This window comes from Furipterus horrens, unplaced genomic scaffold, assembly GCF_987537825.1.
Source record: "Furipterus horrens unplaced genomic scaffold, mFurHor1.1.pri manual_scaffold_6, whole genome shotgun sequence".
NCBI classification, from domain to species: domain Eukaryota; kingdom Metazoa; phylum Chordata; class Mammalia; order Chiroptera; family Furipteridae; genus Furipterus; species Furipterus horrens.
Window position 1 is genome coordinate 48,694,294 of NW_028327176.1, and position 25,072 is coordinate 48,719,365.

Genomic DNA, 25,072 nt, shown 5'->3' on the forward strand with positions numbered 1-25,072 from the left:
GAATCACAGTGTTCCTATGCTTAATGGATTTGTTGAACTTTTCTGAATATTCAAAAATATTCTTGTCAAATAATGTTGACATTTCAAATTCTGCTTCAAACAATGAGGGAGGTTGCCACCAATACCATGGTTACCTCTGGGGCCATGAGGAATGGTATTCTCAGTGAGAGGGGGACATCAACCTTGGGGCTGTCAGAGATCAATGTTTGCAGACTTCTAGAGGAGGATAAGTGTGTTGAAGTCATTTGGGTTTTTATTCTGTCTTTTCCACTTTCACTAACTATATGACCTTGGGCAGATAGCTTAATATCTCTGAACTGAATATACTCATTTTAACAATGGAAATCACATATAATTTATAAGGTGATTTGGAGGGCTTAATGCTCCAGTGTATATACCATGTCTGCCACATAACAGACACTCAATGAATGTGATTTTTGCCTTTCTTTGCCCCATTTAATCTATCCCTCTGCTTCTAAACAGCTCCACTCAAACTGGCTCAGAGTTTATGCTATTTTTTTCAGTGTATAATAGAAAAAAAGATGGTTTAATCTGTCTCCTAATTCATCCAATGACTAAATTTTCCCTGGTAGATAATAATGTCTTAGAACTAGCTTAAAACACTTTTTATTTTGGGGGTAGTTCCACTTCAGCATCCTCAGCAGGAAAGGAAAGTAATTGTAGATCAGGAAAATCTAAGGGATGCACAACAACCCCCAAAACAACCCAAATCTTAGTAGTAGTGTTTTACAATAGTTTCTCATTCATCCAAGAAAGAAAAGATCGATTGATACAGCACAGATGGATGGATGGATGGATGGGTAGATATATAAATGACAAAGTGCATCAGCCAAATGTTAATTGTGAAATCCAGGTGATGAGTATGTGAATGCTTTCTGTACAGTTCTTTCAACTTTTCTGTATATGTCAACATTTTTCACAATAAAATATTCCACACTTATGCTACAGATCTGACAAAGGTTGGCTAGGGTTCTGCTCCATATCCTCTCACTCCAGGACTCACGATGATGGATCATCTTGAAAGTGGCTGGTTGTCATAGCAAAGGAAAAGAACTCTGTCAGCTATTGCTCAGATGGTTGCATATTTCAGCCTGGAGGGACATGCGTCATTTCTGCTCACAACTCATTGGCCAGAGATATTCTCTCAGGGCTTTACCCCAGGTCATGGAAGTGCATAGAAAGGGGAGGGGTGGAAACATTGGTGGCAACACAAATAATTACCCTACAGAAATAAACTACTTAAAAGAATGACACACTTCAGTACACTCATTATTAAGTAATGTGAAAAGGCATAGTCACTTAAAACAATGTAAGAGAATTCAGTTTTTTCTTTCTTATCCACTTGCCTTCCCTGGTCTCCTTTAAACGGAGCAGAACTAACTCTCTAAAGGCTAATATGTTCCAAACTCTCAATGGCTGGCTTTTCAGCCAGCCAGCCAGCCAGTCAGCCACCCAGCCAGCCAGCTAGGTAGCCAGCCAGCTCTTTCTAGAATCTCATCACCCTTTTATTGAGTCAGCTCATTTTCACCATCAGTAAGAATTTGTGTATGTCATCCGGACAAGAAAAGCAGAAGTTAGATGGAAGCTGATGACGCTTTTCAGAAATGGGGTAATAAAATAGAGTATTCGAGTAAACAGTATTTCACAATTATTCTTGACTTGACATTTTTAGAGGAGTCAGGAAAGCCTTCATAGCTGAGGTGACATTTAAGCTGGCACTTGGAGGCATTTGCTAGGTAGAAAATGGATCAGGGCATTCCAAGCAGAGGGAACACACTGTGCAGTGCAGAGGAAAGTGTGGCTCGCTCTGTCTGAAGGAGAATCACAAATTCACTGTGGCCAGAGTCTAGAATGCCTGGCGGGATTACTCTTAAGCACTAGGGTAGAACTAAAACTTTTGTTGTAATTTTCATTGGTTAGTAAATGGGAGATGGAATACTATATTTATTAAGGAAATATTTTAATGAATCTTGTTTAGTTCTATAACAGCAACTAGTATGACTTCAAAGAGAAAAAGATCATCTTTAAGTAACTTGCTGTGTATGGTACTATAGGTTTCCATACCGAGTACCAAGTTTCTAGAAATTGAGTACTTCTATTAATTGACAATAATTTGTAAGTTATATATATGTTTTTAATATATCCACAGTAATTTTATTTGGGAAAAGCCACTGATCTACTAGGCTGCAAACACATTAAGGCAAAACCACCAGGTTAAAAAAATAAACACTGCAGGAAGATGGTCCCATAATGAAGTCATTTTAAATGAAATGTGTCGGGAGGAAGGTGAAGGGGAGAAGAGAAAAAAGGTGCTTCTCATGCAGTATAATTTATTATCATCTCATAAATGAAAAAACTGAAAATCAAATAAAGTGGTTTATAAAATTAGCTGTTTAAACTTGAGTCTTATTTTTAAACTTCTGAGACATTGTGCTCCTCTGTAAGATGAAGATATGACATGTACTGCCCACCTCAGATTTGTCAGGAGGACTACAAGAAATAACAAATAGAATTTTTGACATCATTCTTGACTTTCCCCAGATCTTAAGTTCTCTGATTCTGTCCTGATGTTTACATATCAATCAAAACAGGGTCTTTATAAAAGAGACTTAATGAATCCTGATGGTGAAGACAGTCTTTCCTAGTATCTTAAAACATACTATTTCAAACTATTTTTAAATAATTACAAATGTTATGTCTACATGCATTTTTTTCCTTTTTACTATAAAAAAAGAGCACAAACTTTGGCCATTATTTCAAATCCATGCATGAATTATCCTAGGAAAATAAGCTTTATTCCTTTAAAAAGCCTTCAGTTTTTCTCTTGGCATTTTTAATAACTTTGTTTGAAAATGTACTTTGCCCTGTCTTTAAAAAATATACTGAAAAATAGTATGTGCAGACACTGTTCTAAAGGGTTTATATACAGTCATTTATTTCTCACAACCATTCTACAAGGTAAATATTATTATTTTCTCCATTTTCCAAATGATAAAATTGAAGCACAGAAATATTAAGTGATTTGCCTAAGGTCGCACAGTTAGTAAGTAGCTGAGCCAGGATTTGAATTGAGGGATCTTAACTCCAGAATCTGAACACTTAAACACTGAGTCACGATGTAACATTTCTAAAGATGATGGATCAACTTCCTAAAGGAATCAGGACTGTGATTATGTATATCACTTTTTATTTGATAGTCACAGAAACTATTGTGATTTAGTACAGAATTGTGTCTCTATCACGCCTATCTATTACACTTTTTGACTTAATTTGCTTTTACATTTTTCTTTGTCCTCTGTCTGTGAAACATTTATTTTCAGTATACCTACTTCTACAAATTGCCTTCTTTCTTCTAGTTATTCTGTTTCCAATTTCCTAAAAGCCGGAATCCAGATTACTCTGTATGTTAGGACTGTCTTGAAAACAGGAGCCACGAGGTTTTGAGAGAACACTCCAGCCTTTAGTGAATGGACTTTTTGACATCCATGACAGAGATCTCTATTTTTTGGCATGTTTTCTGTTCTCAGCTGTGACCCATTTAGATGGCCGGTTAAGTGACTTCTCAATAAACATGGAGTCACAAAATATAAATTCAAGGCATTCCACTCTCCCACCTGTTCCAAAGTGGTTTAGTCATCAACATAATTAGAAGGATGGCCTTGTTCCTCAAGCTTCTGGGTAGCCATCTGATGCTTCAAAGTAGAGAGACATGGCTACAACTTGTATAAAAATAGCCCTTCCAGATGGCCGAAGGACAAAGTTACAACTCAGCAGCGTGATATAGCTGAGCACTCAAATTTGGGAGTAGCAGGGGAGCTATGCGAGAAGTAGCCAGAGACACTGGGCTGGAGTCCAATCATAAGTGGAACAGTATATGCCAGGAGAGATCACTTAACGAGGCAGATTAGCTGTCAAGATTTCCTGTTTACTTCATCTGCATCTCCTCCCCACCTCCCTTGATTTAGCTTTATCTCTTAGCCCCCAGGGAACACACATACACTTTTTTTTAAGGAGTATAAAATAGAGGTAAAAACTAAAAATCTTAGAGCGCTTTAGAATTCTCCTGGCCTATCTCCTTGTTTTGGAGACAAGTGAACAGAGACATAGGAAGGTGGAATGAGCACAGAGGCTCACTTAGACTCAGTTGCTGCAGCCTCCGGTCCAGGCCTCCTCTTCCGGCTCCTCTGTGGGACACTGTGTGCACTAACACTGAGCCACATTTCCCCCAGCTGTGCCTTGAATCATTCCAAAATCAAAAACCAAAGCCTGTAGTAAAAAGAAAAGGAAAAAAAAAAAAAAGGAAATATTGCAAAAGTCATGATATTGCTTCCACCCCTCAAAATAAAGACGGAAGCTCTGCTGAATCACTAGCTCGAGACCTCTTGTTTCACAAATGAAAATATTTACTAGTCGAATACATTAATCGATTAAAAGACATAGTTTTCATATTTCCCTATCTTCTCATCTTTGCATTTCCATTGGATATGCTGGAAGAAAACTTAAGCCACTGTTTATAGTAAATACAATGTTTAAATATCTCAGTGTCTGTTTAAATAGTTCAGTGTTGGTTTTAAAAATAACTGTAATTTGGAATGGGTTAATACTTATATTTATCAGCAGTTGTAATAGACACTATTATATTTTTAAAATTCAGGCAAATTGAGAAGATTACTGCTGCTCTCCTTGCCTCACTCATGACTATCCCAAATCCAAGGCAGTGCTGTGCCCTGCTGGCAGTATGGCCTCATTGCAGGTGGGCAACCAAGGTGGAAGGGTTTTGGTGCTAGACTTCCAAATTCAGTTCTGCAATAAATTGACTCTTTGTAATACTCCTATGAACCTTGCATATTCTTACATGAAGTGTTTACAGGCAGCAAAAAAATAAATCCCCAACTAACTCTTCCCAGTGCAATAGAACGTTTGTTACTTTTCAAGAGGACATTTATTTCCTCCTTAGGAGTTCATCCTCAAACTTCACGGATCATGGGCCTTATACCAAGTAACTTATAATGCCCTGGTAGCAGGCAAGGAGGTGTCCACCCTGGTGTACACATACTGTTACAGCATCACGTCCTCAAGCTGCTCTGCTACGTAGCCTGCTGATGATGAAGTGGTCATTACAGAAGAATGGAAAGAGGACAGAGACAAGCATTTTCTGATCGCCCACCAAGTGCTTGAGCCTGTTCCAGCCCAGTTAGAGCTGGCTGGAGCATTCCAGGTCATTGTTAGAGTTGACCTATGGTAAGTATGCTAACTCTAGCCCAGGTCCTTTCCCCTAACCCCGCAGTGCCAATGGAGATCTGAGTGGAGCTGGCCATGAAGCAGAGGTCCTCCTGATGAATAGATATGGCCCAAATTAAGAAGGCAAGTCAAGAGTATGATTTTCAATACCTTTATTAAGAAATATCAAAAGTTGATTACAGTTCCATACACAGTTTTACAAAGTTCAAGTGAAGGGGAGCATGGGGATGCCATCAATGTGCATGTTTGAACACTAGGGTAGAAAAGGTCACCCTGTAACTCCTGTCATCTTGTTGGGTAGTGTGGTCCAAAAACATGCTTTTCCCCATTTCCACCAGGTCTCACTCAGCACAATACCTTGAGTTACTTGAAAGAGTTTTAATACATTATAAATACTTGTTAGATATTTCTCCTTTTATTTTTCATCACCCTTCCCTGAAAAAGCTGTACAAGAAGCACATTTGACCCCATTCACTGCTGTTTGTATTACATTTGCACAAAGCCTGGTTTGAGAGTTGCAAAACAGTGCAAGTTACACATTACCATATTACACTTGGGAGAGAACCCACACGCATTGTTATTTTTTATTTAACATTTAACAACGACAACAAAAAGTAATCACTCAACTTAGAAACAAAACACCATGGTCATTCAGTGGAACAGTTAAGTATGGAACACGCCTGTCAGTTCCGCTGAGGTCCTCACAAGCAGCCAACAGCATGACTGAAAACAACTGAATGCAGAAACACCCACATAGAATACAGAAAGGGATCTTCTCGGGCATGGAACACCATATTCTTTTGTTGGGGACATTGCATCAGAGGGGAATTACACGTTCAAAATAATCGGGGCTAGTAGGTCACTGGCACCCGATGGGAACAGCAACGGTGTGGCGTGCCTTGGTGAAGGCTTGTGCTGGGTTATCTAAAAGTAGATTTCAGAAGAGATTGTCCAGCAACATCAGCAAGAGCCATCTTCAGAGGAAGGACTCCTTGTTCACCCACATGAGACTGCGTGTCTCATTGGGCTTGCATTCATACTCAATGACAGAGAACGGGCTTCCCCACTGGCAGTGGTCTCGCTTATGGTAATTGTAGAACTTGACTTGCCACACTGTCTCGAAGGTCCCAATGTCATTGAACTGAGGGAAGAGAAACAGGCCCCATAAAAACCTAATTCTGCCCAGAGCAACAGACAAGAGTTAATATTAGTGAGGTTTTGCATCATCAAGAATAATCAAGGTTCTTTGGGTCAACAAAGTTTAGACCATTACTGTAATGAACTATCTTCCTTTATTATGGGAGACATTTTCCTGAAAATGTCTTTATAAATCTTATTCCCATTGTATGAGTGGCATTTGCTATCATATTGTCTTTAATAAAAAGAACTCTCCAAAATGTTTCTGTTTTCCAAATTTAATTTCTGGGAACTATCTTAGATTCTCATAACTTTATTTATTTATTATTCTTTCAAAAGATTTTACTTATTTAGTTTTAGAGAGAGAGGAAGGGAAAGGGAAAGTCAAGGAGAGAAACATTGATCAGTTGCCCCTCACATGCTCCCAACCAGGGACCTGGCCCACAACACAGGCATGTGCGCTGACCAGGAATTGAACCGGCAATGCTTTGGTTTGTGAGAGGGCACCCAACCCACTGAGCCACACCAGTCATGGCAGAATCTCAGAATTTCAGAGTTTTCCATAGAAATGGGGATTGAAAAGAAAAGAGGGAATAATGTTGAATCATTGTCTTTCGGTTTCCATTTCAAAAGACAGCTGTACAAAATAACATAAGTACAACATAAGGTACAATTTCCCCTCTATCATCAATTTCAATTCCAGGAAAAACTATCTTATTGCAAGCATTTGATTGGTAAAGACCCTACTTTAACTTTCAAATGCTACCAATTATTTATAAGTCAAGATCCATGCCCAGGCCTCAGGCTTTGATTACACCATATCCAAAACCGTATTTGAGTGCCTACTAAGTGTCTTGCACATACAAAAATTTGTATAAGACATTACTCTTACTCTCAAGAAGTTTGCATTCTACTTTCAGAAGGTAGGCCCTGCAAATAATTGCACAGACGTCTTCTGCACCGAAAGCAAACAATTCTCATGTAGCTGAGAGGAGGGCACAGAATACCCTAGAGGCCACTGGGCAGGTGCTCAAGTGGCCTGGGGAGGCGGGGGTAGCCTGATCCTGTTAGCAGTTCCTGGAGCTATTTAGGGGATCTGGCATTAAACAGCATGATGCTTGTTGTTATTTTCTCCTCTGATCCCTCCCTGTCATGGGAGGGGATAGGGACTGACTTGGCAGGATTCTTAGACTTGTCAGGAGCCAGAAGATATAAAAGGGAAAGGCAGTGAGAAGTAGGAGCCTTATACTTGTGGCTGCTACAGGAGGAGGGGGATCAGGTGCTCTGAGACAGCTTTCCAAGATGCTCTTAAAATTATATCCTGCACCATTGCTTCATCCTGCTAATCTAACTCCCAAAACAAGATTTGGCTTTTCTTTGGGAAATTTGCTTGACTTGAAAGAGTAGATGATGTACCTAGAATTCAGAGATCTACTCCCAGATAAGAAAATGAAGTATCTCTGTTTAGAGTTATGGCTTAAAGGCCTGTACAAGTTTACAGCAGCTTTATACATAATAGCCCAGACTGGGATCAGCCTAAATGTTGTGTCATTCACCTGATGATAGACAAGATTTTGTATATGTATAAAATGGCATTTTACTTAATAAAAAAGGACTATACTGATACAGGCAGCAATAAGGCTGGATCTGGATCTCAAAAACATGCTGAGCAAAAGAACCCAGACCCTAAAGAATACATAATCTATAGTGATAGAATATAATCTATGCTGACAGGGAACATCTGTGGTTACCCAAGACCTAGGGTGGGAGGAATGGATGATGACTGATGAAAATGTGCAATAGGAAACCTTTTAAGATGATGAAAATGTTCAATTGTGTGGTTTTAGAAGTTTACGTATATGTTCATCAAAACTCACTAATCAGTGTGCTTAACATGGTTATATTTATTATATGTAAAATATATCTCAAAGTTGATTAAAAACAGGAATATTGCTTTTTAGTGAGCTACAAGGAAACAGGTATTATAAATATTGCCAATGGGAATTTAATACACAGCCTTTTGGAAGAGTAATTTATACCAAGTTAAAGGTGCGAATATACTTGGGTTCAGCAATTCCACTTAAAATTTTTCTTAAGAATATCACAGTGTTGCCCTGGCCAGTGTGTGGCCAACCTGCGAACCAAAAGGTTGTGGGTTCGATTCCCTGTCAGGGTACAGGCCTGGGCTGTGGATCGGGTCCCCAGTAGGGGGTGTGCAAGAGGCAGCTAGTCAGTGTTCCTCTTGCACACCTATGTTTCCCTCTTTCTTCTTCCTCCCTCCCCCTCTCTCTAAATATAAATAAATAAAATCTTTTAAAAAGGAAAATATATTAAAGTTTTTAAAAAATCACAGTGTTTAGAGTAGTAAAAAATTGAACACCAAATGTCCACCTTTAAGACGTTAATTATGGCATATCTATATAATAAAACACTATGTAGCATTTCTAAATGAAAATATTTAATAAACATTTCTAAGGTTCTATATTGTTACCTGAACTAAGCAGAGTACCAATAAAAATGTCTAGTATTAATTCAGTTAAAATTATAAGTGTTAATGCTGGAAATGCAAATGGAATAAGTTTTATTTTCTTCTATGTATTCATTTGTATTTTCCAATTTTAATGACCGATTTTTACTTTAATAATCAGAAAAAAAATGTTAAGCCAAACTGTATTTACAAGTACTACCAGATAGTTAATATCTTTAATATAAAAGATTATATGAATTAATTAGTAAGAATTACTGAGAACATTTGGATAAAACTGGAACACAGGTCATTAAAAAGAAAAAATGGCTAATACATGAATATATTCAAATTACTATTATTACTAATTAAAGCAATATGCTTTTACAGAGATATTATTTACCTATCAACTTAGCAAAATTTCTAAATACCAGAAGCTAAGTATCCAACTACAGGAAAATACTATGAAAATGTGGAATATCAATATAATGGATTTATACAGGGTATGGCAAAAGTAGGTTTATAGTTGTGAGTACACAAAACAGTTTACTCTTGTGTTATTTATTAATTATATATTATTTTCCATATGAACAACTGTAAACCTACTCTCCTCACCCCATATAGACATTAAACAAGAATTTAGGGTTTTTAATGATGAGAGAAAGTAATTAGAATAATGCTAACAGGAAAAAGATGGATAAAAAGAATTTTTATAAAGAATGAGCTCAAAAACATAAAATAAGGTATATAGGAAAAAAAGAAAAAACATTAACAATAGAATTTCTAAGTGAATAAATAGTCATTTTCTATCTTTTCTACTCAGATTTTTTGCAATAAATATATACTTTTATAATCAGAAAGAATATTTTAATTGGAGAAATGGATTTATTATCCCTGAAAATTTAGCATACATATAGTCCTCAAATCCTGGGGATTTTATAAATTCTACTCAGGATACATATATGCTAATGAAAATATTAAAAGTTTGTGTACAACAGGGTAAGAATAGAATAAAATCTCATTTTAGAAATCACCAAGACTTTTAAAGAGGGTTTAATATTACTTATTATTATTGACCAGCATAGGGCATTACACATTTTAAGTGCAATTTAATTAAATTATTAAAGTAGTTTACAAATACCAGTTAATCTTTTGAGGGAAGCAGCTTGAAACCATGCTAAATAAGTAAAAAACAACAACAATGCTGAAGCCCTTTTTTTTTAATAAAACAGACTAAAGTTGGTTGTAAAAAAACAGAAAAAAACAAACTAAGATAATTATGACCACAGGTAAGAAACAACTTATGTCTGAATAACCTTAAAACTAAGAAGGTCTCAGCCTAAGAGGTCTCAGTAACAGAAGAGACCAAAACAGGAAGCTGCTGATGGCAACAGTCATAGCTAAAGAAATGGTGCATGAAGTGCTTCATATTTTGGTTTGATTTCTCCTTTTCTAATGTTGGACCCACGGGCATGGTGCTATAAACCTAACTGGACTAACTATGCATATATTTTCCTCGTTACCAGGCCTTAGTTGTTCTAACTTCCCAGTAGCCTTTTCTTCTGGAGTTCTCTTTTCTGGGCATCTTACTACCTAGCTCAGAAATTCTTCTCCTCTTGCTAAGAACAGAAGGAGTCTTAAAAGCTGACATTTCTTCTTGAAGAACAGAAGCAATTACATAGTCTCTTTATTTTCTCCCTGCCCATCTGTGCCTTCCAAGGAAAGTTTACCCAGGCAGGCTTCCTGGGCAATGCAGTCTATGCGCAGGTATAATTCTGGCATTTGTATAGTACTCCATATTTTATACAACACTTTCTCATATCATTCCACATTGGTCTTGTGACTGATTTTAACACCTTCATTTTATGAATTTAAGAACTAAGATTCAAAGAGGTCAAGTGATTTGCCCTTGGTTTAGACTAGGCAGCCAGCTAATGACAGGAGCAGGTCAAGAACCTAGGTTTCTTAATTCCTATCTAGGAACTACTATCACTGTACTAAACTGTTTACATAAGCAAAAGAGCTAGAGTGATGATTAGTGTTTTCTTTTTGCTCCTTGAGTGAGAACACATATGGATTGTCCCCTGTTGAATGCTTTAGGACACGACTATGGACTCATTGTTTCCTCCAAGTCCTCCAACAATATTCAAGCTTGAATCCTCAACATGGTGGTGTTTGGAGGTGGGGCCTTCCAGAGGTCATGAAAGTGGAGGCCTTAGGAATGGATTCATCTCTGTCTACCTCCCTCCCTGTCTTCCTCCCTCCCTGTCTTCCTCCCTCCCTCTCTCCTCTCCTTCATGTGAGGACAGAGCCAGGAAGCAGCCATCTCCGAACACAGAAGAATGCTTTCACCAGACACCAGATCTGTTGGCACCCTGATCTTTGATGTCCAGTCTCCAGAATTGTGAGAAATAAGTGCTTGTTGTTTAAGCCAGCCAGTCTATTTTATTCTGAAAATAACATTCTAATATATACATGGACATCTGCAATAGTGTCTTTACATGTTGCAAGCCTTGGTGCATTTTTATTTCACAACCAATGTGAAAGAGAAGCCACTGGATTCCAAGGAGAGAAGATGCATTTGATGTAAATGAGTAATCTGAAGAGCTTGTTCTAAACAATTTCTGTGGTCTTACTATCAATGGGTCTAGAATTCCCCAGAGTGCTTCCCTATATTCACCATGCCACTCACCTCCACTGGAGACATGTGAAACTCACCAATAATAAGGTCATTCAGAAATCCTTTGACTTGGGATCACAGAACAAGCTTATTACATCGATAAAAACATGGTGTTACTTCATTATCAAACAAATTCAGTATAAATAAGCATCTGTGACTTTTAGTGTGGTGTGGCCTATTAATTCCTACTGGATTCCGAACTCCTCTATTCCTGTCATACTTCAAGTGTTATTATGAAGTACACATTTTTCATTTCTCTTAGCTGAACAGATTGTATTAAAAGTTCTGGGTCTTATAAAATGTGTTTCACTTTATAAGAAACTATCTAACTTTTTCTAAGTGATCGTGCCATTTTACATTCCTACCAGCAATATGAATTTCAGTTGCTCTATATCCTCTCCAACAGTTGGCACCGCTAGTCTTAATTGTAGCCAGTCTAGTGGTAAGAAGAAGGAAGGCAATAAAAAGCACACCAGTATAATATAAAAGGAAGACCTATAAAGAAAAACTATATGGAAAATTTGTAAAGAAAGGTCAATGAAACTAAAATCTATTTTTTTTGAAAATGCCTTTAAAATTGATAACCTCCTAGCAAAACTGAGCAAAAAAATAAAACAACTTACCAAAATCAGAAATAAAAGAAACACTGTCACTTAGATCCTACAGACATTAAATTAGGAAAAACCTTATACCAATATATTTAATGAAAAGGACAAACTAAAAGATACAAACTATTAGTAGACCTCTATCTACTAAAGAAGTTGAATTTGTCATTAAAAATCTTTCCAGAAAGAAAACTTCAGGCCCAATTGACTTCCTTGATAAATTCAGACATTGAAGGGAAAAATACATAAATTCTTTTACACAACAGAGGAAGGAACCATTTTCAATTCACTTTATGAAGCTAATGTTACCCTAGTACCAAAACCTGACAAAGATGTTACAAGTAAAGGAAAATTACAAACGAAAATTCTTTGTGCATAAAATTTGCTTATAATTTTAATTTCCTTGAGATATTCATAAATCAAATCCAGCAACATATAATAAGGATATTACATCAGGATCAAGAGGGACTTATCCTTGGAACTCAAGGATGGTTCAATATTTGAAAATCCATATAATTCATCATATTAACAAAATAAAGGAGAAAAACCATATAGTCATATTAACACAGGCAGAAGGAGTATTTGGCAATTCAACATTCATTCATGATGAAAACTTTTGGCAAACTAGGAATAGAAGGAAATCTTTTCAATCTGATTAAAGAGCAGTGATGAAAGAAAAAAAAAGAACCTATAGCTAATATCATCCTTAATGGTAAGAGTCTTTTCCTTGTAAGATCAAAAAAGGGCAAGATTTATCAGCTCCTACTACTCCTATTCAGCATTGTATTGAAGGTCCTAGCCTCCAATCTAAGGCAAGAGGGAAAAAAAGGGAAGTAAACCTATCTCTATTCACATGTAAACAACTATGCTTGAAGAAAATATTAAGCAATCTAATAAAAAACTGCTAGAATTAATATGTGAATTTAGCAAGCTTGCAGAGTACAATATCAATTTATAAAAATCGCTGTATTTCAGGAAGAAAATACTGGCACTGAACAATTGGTATTTTTAATATTTCATCTATTTGGTAGGTAAAAATTGGTATTGCACTATGTATATTTTTAAATAATAGTTAAATTAAGCCATTTTCCATATGTTTATTAATCATTTGTACTTCTTTTGTGAATTGCCTAGTTTTTAAATTATTTTTCTATTTATTTTTAAAATCAGTTTTCTGTTTCCCACATTCTATGGCTATCCTTTTCTTATAGATGTTTAAGAATTCTTTGTATATTAAATTAGAGATCTTGCCAAATGACAAGGCAGAGCTGACACAAGGAACAACTTTTATATCTGTAAATAAACACATAAAATTACCTCCTTCCCACACACACAGCCTCATGACAAGCTCAGATACCTCCCTGCCTCATTCCCCTCACCTCCCACCGGTCTGAAGAGGGCCAGCCGAAGGAGAATATTACGATGATTTGTGCAGACAGAATCTCCATTTGGACTCTCTCCTTGGAAGAAGTGGGGAATTAGTCATGTTAAAACACAAGTCAGTATTTCTCTTTGAAGTGGGGGTTCAGAGTTTTTAGATCTGGGATATCGCATTACGAACTCCCAGTACCAGAGGCTGTGGAATTATTTGAATAAAGAGACCACTGTCATGGATCTAAGTCAGAGGGCATTTAACTACTTTCTGACTTGAGCTCCAGTGGATAGTAAAGGGCTATGGACAGTTACTAACTAGCAGCAGCAATGTCTGAACCGGCAGTAGCAAACCAAGGCAACACAGCTTAGGAGACCAACCATCCATGTTACAAACATTTTATTTTACCAACTGTCATTTGCCTTTTAATTTAAATCAGCTTTTAATGAAAATTTAATTTAACTTCGTTTATGATGTTTGACAGAAACTTTACCTTGTGTATAATCAAAGCTTTTAATTTTTACCTTTGGATTTCTTCCATTTCTTTTAAGTTTAGATTATTTTTATTTCAATTTTTTAAAAAGTTGGCTTTTTACAGATAATCCCTTGCTCCATCTGAAATTGTGGAGTATAACATTAGGAAAGAACAATGGTGATGTTTCTCCCAAATAACCAATTATCCCAGCATCTTTTATCCAGTAATTTAAAAATTTTTTAAAAACTGTATTTTGAAGTAATTTTAAATTCATAAGAAATTTCTCTGGTATACAGTTAATTCAGCTTCCCCTGCTTGATTTACCAACTTAACTGGATTTATTTGGACATCTCTAGACTTCCTTGTTAACTATGAAAGTGCGGTTGTATCCATAATTTATAATAGTTAAGCTTGAACATTGGTGCCAAAAATCATAAAATAGGGTAAAAGTCTATGTAAGGCTTTAATCACTAGGATGAAATGTGAATTTAACATTAGAGTGGCTGACTTGATAAGGAAGTCTCTAATTTCAGTTGTTTTTCTTAGACTAACTCTATTACAGATAAGGTACAAATGCACGGCCAATGCTTAACCCAAACGCTGTGTGATCATTGCAGGTACGATCAGCTACTGATCGCCTGCTTCTTCTAGATGTAGAGATTATATGTAAGAACCTCGGCTTCACTGCTGTAACTACAGTCATGAGTTACAGCATTAGAGACTGCAGATCTTTTCCCCTACAACCTACGGCCAAAGCATCTAGTAACTTAAAGGCTCTCCAACCTTTTAGTGTACACCTGCACAGGCAATCCAGACTTATGCTAAGTCATAAAATCTTTCTTTTCATGACTAAGTCTGAATCATTCACACATTAAAAAAAATACCTGTACTTCAGACTCCAAAATAATGCAGAAGTTCTCACTTTACAAATCCAATTAAAAAGTTTTTAATCAAGTCCTTTCTAAATACTTGAGTTAATCTTCTTCCACTGTGTTTTGTTTATACCTATAGCAAAAGATGTACCCTTCTGGTCCCTCTAAGACCAGAGTCTAAGGAGGGAGTAGCAGCCTCAGGAAGTAAACGGAGGAAGTTACAGCTCTGGTCTCCAGTTCATACTGGTAATGGAGAGAAGAAGGGGAGGCCTCTTCTGCTTTGTGAGCACTTGCAAGAGAGGGTACAGTCTCATTTATGGTGGCCTCCTCTACACTTGACCCAGTGCTTAGGTACAAGTTTAGTGAAAGAATGAACAACTTTAAGTTAGCTCACTGGCCCTCTGGGATCTCATTAAAATTCTGATAACTTTGGTATTTCAGTTCTGCTTCAAGTTAACATTTCCTTTCAACTTTAATTACATATGCTATTCTTGATATACTAGGAGTGGAAGAATATTTCTTTTATACATAAGATTTATTTTGATCCAATCACCCTTTATTAGCTATGTGATTTGAAAATAGTTTTCTAGAGGTCTAAACATACATTTTAAAATTCTAGAAACCAATGGTTTTTTATCAGAAAAGCAACTAAAATGGATTCAGCAAAGCCCCCTAAAAGTCTCAATGCTATAGACTAAATTAAAATTTAAAACTATTTCTTCCAAATAGCTTTATTTTGGATCATGAATTTTATGGGGAAGTTCTGTCAGGCTTTCAAGTAACAGCTAAGTCCTACGTTATGAAAATTGCTTCAGAACATGAACTATGAAAATGTTCCCAATTCATTTTATAAAGCTCTTAAACTTGACAACAAAACATAGTCTGCAAAAGCTTTCTAGTTTTTCCTCACTTCTCACTTTTCCATTTTACACATTGCCACTGGACTGATTTTAACAACATGCACATTTTATCACATTATCAGGAACTAGAACTCCTACACTGAAAGGTTTTTAAAAAGTAGAGTAATGGTGGAGTGGAGTTGTTGGGTGAACCTTACACACATAATTACAAAATCTCACAAAATATACACAAAAACTGAAACTTGAAAAAAGTAACTAAAAGCAGAACAGAAACCAGAAGAGGGCTACCTTGAAAGACCTCAACTACAACAGTCAAGGGTTGCTTTTCTGAATTTTTGCCTGAGGGCACTTCTCCATCCCCTGCAGGTCTGGCAGAAGAAAACTAGAGCTTTATCTGCCAGAAGTGACAGAAGACAGTGTTCAGGACTGGCCGGGCAGTGAAAATATTCCAGGAGAAAATCCTGGAAGAGGGCTGCAGTAGTGGTGAGACCCAAAATCTGACTATAACTCTGCTGTAACTACTGGCTAACTTCAGGTATGGGCTAGCAGGAAACGGACACCCTAGGGCACCTATTGAAAAAGAAATTCCTTAACCTGAAAAGAGAGTCAATCCTTGAAAGAGAAAATTATGCTGAATAAAATTATGCCAAATAAGATTTGTAAATTCAATGTCTTTTTTTTTTTAAATTGAGTGTATTCCCAAACCTAAGAAGCCAGAGCCTTACTCGCTTGAAACATCTAAGCAAAGGGCTCAGGACTGGCAGAGTAGCTGAAAATTTAGAGGGAATCTCAGGGTGGATGAATCCCAAAATCTTAGCATAAGCCATCTAATTTCTTGGTTGAATGCTAAACTCCATCAGCACAGGGAATTAGGTTAGAAAACTAGCAACTGGAGGTTAAAAAAAATTAAGTAGACATATCAGCTGCTACACACTGTTGGCAAGACAGAATTTGTGGTTTGAGTCCAAGAATGTTTTCTGAATGCTAGAATATAAAAAGATAATGATCCTCAGAAGAATAAAACAGAAACTAGAGTCTATAATATATTATCTACAATGTTTAGTTTCTAATTAAATATTAATAAGCATGAAAAAAAACAGGAAACTATGATCCATATTCAGAAAAAAACAGTCATTCCATAGTAACTTACTCTAAATGGAGCTAAATGTTGGATTTACCAGACAAATATTTAAAATCAGAAATTATAAATATGCTCAAAGAAGTAAAGGGGAACATGGTTTCAGTAAGCAAATATACAGGGAATCTCAAGAAATGGAAACTATAAAATTACAAATAAAAGTTCTAGAGCTGAAAAATATGATATAAAAAATGAGAAGATACACATAATAGCAGACTGGAAATGAGAGAAGGAAAAAAATTAGTCTACTTGAGGATACATCAATAGAAGTGATCTAATTTGAAGAACCATAAAGTAAAATTGAAGAGAATTAAACAGGACCTTAAAAACCTGTGGGATAATGCCACACTGTCAAACATATGTATAATTGGAGTTCTACACACCAAGGAAGAAAATAGAGTTGAATAAATTTTTATCAAAATAATGGTTAAAACCAATCCAAATTTCATAAGAAAAAAAAACCTATAACTTATAGATTCAAGAAACTCAAAGGACCCCCAAGTAAAAAAGATACAAAGAAACCACTTAGGTGCATTGTAGTCAAACGACTGAACACTATAACTGTACAATAAGCAAGGGATCATTTTTATATATACATAAAATATTATATATAAAAACACAATGTATATATATGTCTTATAATTCAATTAAAAATTCTCAATGCAAATAAAGGAAAGAAATAAAGATAAGACCAGAAATCAATGAAGTAGAAAAATAGACAGTGAAACATACAAAAACAAAGCTGGGTTTTTAAAAGTCCAGTAAAATTGTTAAGTCTCTAGTTAGACTAATCAGATTTTTAAAAGGCAAATTGTGAAAATTAAGAATGAAAGAGTGAACATCAGTGAAGATCCTAAGACATTAAAGGATGATGGAGGATTATTATCAACAATTCTGTGCCAATAAATTTGACACTGAATTGAAATAAATGAATGACATCAAAGATAAATTATAGCTCTGGCTGGTGTGGCTCAGTGGATTGAGTGCCAGACTTTGGACTGAAGGATTGCTGGTTCAATTCCAGATCAGGGCACATGCCTGCGTTGCAGGCCAGGTCCCCAGTTGGGGGCATGTGAGGAGCAACCACACATTAATGTTTCTCTCCCTCTCTTTCTCCCTCCCTTCCTGTAGGGGACTGTTCTGTGTGGTTTGGAGACTTGTAGCCCAAACTGTGAGCCAGGCTCCTGAGAGCCTTGTCAGACTCCACCAGAACACCAGGAAGGTTAGTGGCAGGCTCGAAGGCCACTCAGGAGGTTTCCATGGGAATTGGATTTGAAGAATGCATATTATGCTTTAGAGCTTGTTCTGTTTTTCTTATCTCTTAGTTAACTATATACAGTGTGTAGCTAAAAATGTATGAAACCTTGCACCTGATGTCAGTGTGGCGTCAGGATGTTTAACAGACCCTGACACAGATTGGTCACTGTGTTCTTTATATTGATATCTGTAATCAGTAACTGTCAACTGTAACTCAAGCATCTAAAGCTTATTGATGATTCATAAGTCTTGACCTTGTATCTCCCAGATCCCCTCCTCACTAAAAAGGTTCAATGCACTTCTCCACTAGAGAGATTTGCCGCCTCTCCTCCTCCCAGACAAAGGACAGAGTCCAGGTAATTTTGTTCTCTCTCATCTGTGATCCTGATACCTCTACTGGACAGGTAATTTCCCACTGAGCTGGAGCATTGGAGGCAGCCTGCCTTACCTTCCCCTCTCTCTAAAAAATAAATTAAATTAAAAAAAAGATAAGTTACAAACATTAACTCAAGAAATAAAACCTGAGTAGCTCAATATCAACTAAGGAAATTGAATTTGGAACTAAAAACCTTCAAACAAAGTAAAACATATGCCTTTATTGGTGAATTCTATCCAACATGAAGAAGAAGAATATCAATTCTACATAATTTTATACAACCAGTATTCTCTGATACCAAAACTGAATAAAGATATTACAAGAAAATAAAGCTACAAATCAATATCCCTAAGAAACATAGATGTAAAAATTCTCAACAAAATGTTAAGGAATAAAATCCAGTCATATACACTGAGAATATACCATGACTAAATGGTAGTTAATTTTGGAGTCAAAGTTGTTTTAACACTGAAAAAACAATATACTTTACCACAGAAAGGAATAAAAAAGACAACACCTTATGATCACCTCAAAAGACAGAGAAAACATACTTGAAAACATTTGACAACAAATTCATGATAAAAACTCCCAGTAAACTAGGGATGGAAGGGAAATTCCTTAACCTGATAAAAGGAGTATACAAAAACAAAAAACAAAAAATCTACATCTAAATTCATACTTAATGTTAAAAAATGAATGCTGATAAATTTAACAAAATATATAAAATACGTACAGGAACACCATAATATATTATAGAGATAAATTTAAAAACACCTAAATAGAGATATCAAATTTATGTATTGGAAAGCTCAATATTAAAGTGTCAAATCTCTTCAAATTAACCTACATATATAGTGCAAAACCAATTAATATTCCAACATTTGGAGAAATTGACAATTCTAAAATCCACATGAAAATGCAAAGGGCCTAGAGTAGCCAAAAGGGAATAAACAAAGCTGGAACATTTATGCAACCTAATTTAAAGGCTACGGTAATAGATCATGAAACAAAATTCGTTGGCTCTTCTAGGTCTTCTGCATTTCAAAATTTAAGAGACTGATACAAAATTAGTATGTAAAGCAATGAAAATTCTCATACATTGTTGGTAGAAATATGAAATGGGAAAACAGTTTGGATATTCCTTATAAAGTTAAATATATACTTACCATGTGACTAATCAAATCTCCTCTTAGGTATTTACTCAGAAGAAATGAAAATATGTTCACACTGACTTACACTCATATGTGCATGGAAGTTTTATTCACAATACCAAAAGCTGAAAACAATCCAGATATCCATTTAAATAAACTGTAGTATAGTCATACAATGGAATACTACTTAGTGATAAAAGGAACCAACTACTAATATATGCAATAATATGGATGGATCTCAAGAAAATTATGCTAAATGAAAGAAGTCAGACACAATAGTATGATTCTATTTACATGTAATTCTAGAACAGTTAAAACTAAGTTATTGAGACAAAAAGATATGGGTGAGCTAGGATTGGGAAGACTGATTACAAATGAGCATGAAGGACTTTTTCAGGTGACAGAAATGTTCTATATTTTTTATCGGAGTTGTGATTGCATAGTAGTATTCATTTCTCAAAACCTATGTAAGTATACACTTAAAACTGGTACATTTTATTATATGTAAATTTATATCAAAGTTGATTTTAAAATCTTTGATGAATTGCTGTAGATATTAGGATAAATCTAAAAGCAAAGGTCCTGTAACATCTATCTTCTACTTACCTCTCTGGCTTTATCATGAGCCAGTCTCTACCACCTCTAGCATGCAAAATTATTCTAGAAACATTAACCAATGCAATAAGGCCAGGAAAAAAAAATCAGAAAATGACAGTTATATGTAGATTGTGATTTTCTATCTGAAAAACACAAGATCATTAACTGAAAAATTTTAGTAAGCAAGTGCAGTAAGGTGGCCAGTTACAAAGTACATGAACACGTATTATAAAAGTAATATATTTAAAACAATGCAATACTGGCATAAAAATAGGTCAGTGGAATACATTAGAAAGTGTAAAATGAGACAATTTTTCCCATATAAAAATTACTATGAAACTGACCTTTGGAGGAGAATGGTTTATTTACTTAATTATATGGGGCCATTATAAACAAATAGATTCCAATATGAAACTGTGAATTTAAATAATATTTCATAATTTCATAATATTTCATGTAATATCCTTTCTTAAGGGGAAAGAGTGATTGTTTTCTTTTCTGTGGTTTCCATTGCCCACATACCACACCCTACCCCCCAAGCAAGCCTTACCGGCATGGTGATCTGGATGGGTTGCCGTTCTCCACTCTTGGTTGGGGCCACACCTTCTGTATCATATGTGCCCATATAAACAACTCTGTCCCCATCAGGCTCTTTCGACTTCAGTTCCAGTGGGACAACCACACCACCAATGGAAATGTTCCTGCAATGGATTTGAGTTGAGCACATTTGGTAGGAACTAGCTTGTGGTCCTGGTCTTGACCACAAACAACCCTAGGCAAGAACCCTACAGGGTATGGCTAAAGGAGACATTGTGGTGTGGTAGAAAGTTCTGAAAGTTTAGGAACCAGTCATATGACCTTAGACCAACTACTTAATCTCTCTGGACTGACAGTATTCTCATCTAGAATATTTGTATAAGGCCAAATATTCTACAGACTCTGTCTGTGGTCCTCCTCTTTAGTTTTTCACATGAAGAGCTATTAAAACCTACCTATACCCAGCCCCATCCTAAATCCCAGAGATTAAGATATTTCAGTTGGTCTGGGGTGTGGTTTGGGCACTGGTAAATTTATTTTAAGATTCTCTAGGTGATCCCAATGTGTAGGTAAGGTTGAGAACCATTGGGTTCTGGGCAGTGAAATCCCCTTGATAAAATTAAAGTGTAACTAGAAAAGAATAGTTTTGTCATTAACAAATTTATTTTTAGATTAGCTTGAAAAATAGGGAATTACCATGAAGAAAATAGCATAAAGAATACATAATTTGAGAGAAGAGGTTGCCTGGAGAGAAAGGAATTAAAAAGTCTGAATCACATGGAGACACACAGAACACTGGGAAATGGGTTCGTGGAGCTCTGTGGGATACTGACACATAGATGGACTAGGAGCGCCAAACAACCCAGGTTTGGTCCTAGGTCCTTGAATTAGGGCCTGCCACCTAGGAGGCCAATGCAAGTTCATTGAATTAATGACTGCGGATAGACACTTAAGCTATGGAAAGGTGTCCGTTGGATTCAAAACACTTCCTGCCCTCCTCTCAACTCAGGATATGGTAGATGAGACAAATACTGATTATTTCCTACTTCCAGGCTAGACTTCACATCAGACTTAGGTGGAGGCTGAGAGGTAAAGCATTCACTCCTGGGTACTTCCTCATAAGCTACTGCACCTGCCCACACCACTTCCTGGTGCATCAACTGTGGTAATAGAGAAGGAATAATCCCCAACACGAATGAACTCAAAAACAAAAAACAAAAAGCAAGCAAACAAACAAACAAAAAATCCTTTTGTTGTAGGGATGTTGCTAAACCCAGGCACCATCACCAGGCTGAACAGACAACTCGGGAGAAACAGAAACACACCAGGCACGGAAAACCGTCAACCTAGGCCAAGCAGAGAAGGCTGCGCCGCCAGTCCCGGGGTCCGCGGGCACGTAAGGGCAGATATAGGAACGGGGAGCGTCCTCGAGGACCCCCAATAACCACTCCACCCCCTCCTTTACACCTCATTCCCCAGCTTTTCTCCCTTCTTTAGCCTTGTGGGCAGACCGGGGTGAGACGCCAGGACCCGGGAGCCGAGGTCCGGGATTGCGGAAGATGAACCCCCGCAGCGAGCTTCCCCCATCTGCACCACCCCGGCAGCCTTCAGGTACGCGGATGGCTGGACAGAATGGATGAAAATTTTACCAGTAAGAAACAAACAAAAACAACCCTGAACCCCTGGTTCCTGTCGCTGTTTTAATCTCTCACCCCGTGATGGTTGAAGGAAGTCAGAATAAAGGAAAGACAAGCGTTAGGCAGAGAAGGGGACCCAGGGAAACAGAGCTGACTTCTGCCCCCCACCTCCTGGGACCGGGACCCAAGAGGGCCCCTGGAGGCTCCGGCGTCCCGGGGCCTCGGTCCTCCGCGCAGACCCCAAGCGCTGCCAGGTATCCGCAGCGCGCTCCCGCACTCACTCGACCTGCAGCGTGCTGGGCTTAATCTTCACCTCCACCTTGTAGGAGGAGCCGGTGAGCAGCTTGATGGTGCGGTTCTGGCCAAAGCGCTGCCCGTCCACTTTGAAGAAGACCGGGCCATCATTGGGCTGGATCCGCAAAGCGATGGAGAGGCGCACCAGGCCCGGCAGGTCCCCCATGGCTGGGCGCAGGGCCGGCGCCGTGACTCGGGGGGTCGGAGGAGAGCACGGGCTGTGGCCGAGTGGCTGGAACGCGATGGGTGGAGGGGAAGCGCGGGAGAGAGAGGGAGGAGGCGGAGGGGATGCTGCTGTTAGTATCCCGCACGGTTGTGGTTGCGGCAGTCTGCACAGGCTTTGAAGGAGCGGCTCCTGAGGCTGAGACCTCCCGCCCCACTCGGGGAGGAATCGTGCGGCAAGGACAGCTGCGAGGCCCCGAGCCTCCCCATCCCCCCACTCCCAGTGCTGCGCCCTCCTAGCACCAGTGGGCTCGCTCCGGCCAGCAGGCCGCGAGCAGATCAGTGCAGCTGGGGGCGAGAGAGTTAATCCGGCTTACGAACCACAATCCCCCGCAACTAGGGGAGAAAAGAATATTTAGGCTCCTCCTAGAGCGGTTCAGTCGATGGAGAGGATTGGGAGGAAGGGTGTAAGTACTGGGGTTCAGCGACACTACACCAAGAAGCGAGATCTCGGAATCTGGATTCCACCTCCGTCAGCAAAGGGATGTGGACAACATTGCTCCCGGTTCGGGCTCCGGCAGGAAGGAGGAGGCTGAGAGGCGAAAAGGAGACGGAAAGCGAGTCAAGCAGGAAACCGCTAGCCAGTGATTTAAATTTCAGGAAATAGGAGATTTTCCAAGACTTAGGGGAAATGGCCGAGGGAAGGCGCAGTTCCTTATAATGTGGTCTGCAAACTACACAGGATTAGGAATGTGAGCAAGAAAAAGGGGAAGAAGAAGAAAATAAGCAGTATTCAAGGACTTACACCTTCTTGTGGATGTGCATTTTCGTTATGCATATCCTTGTCTCAAGAATGATACGGTGTAATGAATCACACACATATATTTACAGATGTTGATGGATGAACTATTAACCCTGTAAAAGGCAACGGGCATATCTCTAAGGCAAAGCTGATGGACAATGGAAGAAGTCAATGGACAGATCTTGATTTTGGAAGCAAAGAGAGACCAGGGGTATTAGGGCTCTATTGGGGATGATTTTTGATAGAGGAGGGTGAGCTTTTGCTTCAGCACCACCTAGGTGGATAGTTCCAAGGCCGGTGAGCACACCTGGGGAATAAAGAGCGGGTTTATGAAGACAAGTAGGTAGGAACAGGTCTGTTTGGTAGTATTTGTTCACCCAGATTGTACCGCTTTCTCTAGAAATAGCATTAATTTATTTCCTACATTATTCGACAAAACTAAATCAGCTTTAACTCTCATTCCAGGGTTGTTTGCCTTATCCCCTACACTATTCTGAATAATATTAAATTCTGTAGAGCAGCAGAATCTTGTGTGATTATTCACCTCTCTGACGTTGGATAGATTTGTTGATCACATCCTAGTTGCTGACAGTAAATCATATTCTTTAAAAACTGATCTATTTATACACATATATATTTCTTATATATAATGTATTTTGGTTCCTCAGTAAGACTTTGGGACAGACGCTTTGCTTCTTCAGATCACTGAACAATATATATCATAGTGTCTTCTGCAAAGGGACCCTTCAAGTATTTTGTTAATTTAACCAAGTTGTTCCCACTTGAAAGGAGGGAGTTAGACTGGAGGGAATAGCTTGAAAGTGTTCTTGGCAGCAGAGGCAGTTTGTGTAGTTGTTCAGCTTGGAAGCACTACACTCAGACTTCTTAAAAATCCACAGTCTACCACTTTATCTGTTGTGTAACCTTGGGTTTCGTAACTTCTTAGAAACAGTTTTCTCATCTGTAAAATGGGTGGGGGAAGCAAATGCTGTCTCTCTGACAGAGTGTGGTAAAGAAACAATGAGAGATGTACATTTAAGTGTCTGGTTCTAATATTAGCAATTATTATAAATTTGAAATGCAAATATCAGTAGACATGTGTAAGGATGCTCAATCAGCTCTAGTAGAACAGCCAGAAGAATGCAAAATAAATGAGTAATATCAAAACTATTTTGGCCGATCAGCTTGGCAAATTTTTTTCACTGTATTTATAACTAATTTTATTATAAAAGATTTAAATTAGGAGGACCAGCAAATGAATACACACATAACGCGAGGTCTGGGAGGAAACACAGAGTTGGCAAATTTTTAAAGACTTAAAATTAAGTATCAGTAAGATGTAGGGAAATCAGTACTATTATAATCTGGTAGAAAAATATAACTGCTACCTACCC

General features: G+C 37.7%; 1 protein-coding gene across 1 annotated transcript; it reads right to left on the minus strand.

Moving 5' to 3' along the window:
• Window positions 1-5,834: 5,834 nt before the first annotated feature.
• On the minus strand, window positions 5,835-23,481 carry CNRIP1 (cannabinoid receptor interacting protein 1). Its single transcript, XM_090280271.1, has 3 exons — window positions 22,702-23,481; window positions 20,797-20,947; window positions 5,835-6,403 (listed from the first exon to the last, which is right to left on the minus strand). Exons 1-3 carry the CDS (start codon window positions 22,878-22,880, stop codon window positions 6,239-6,241), a joined length of 495 nt encoding a protein of 164 aa, XP_090136397.1. The 5' UTR covers window positions 22,881-23,481; the 3' UTR covers window positions 5,835-6,238.
• Between the last annotated feature and the right edge of the window lie 1,591 nt (window positions 23,482-25,072).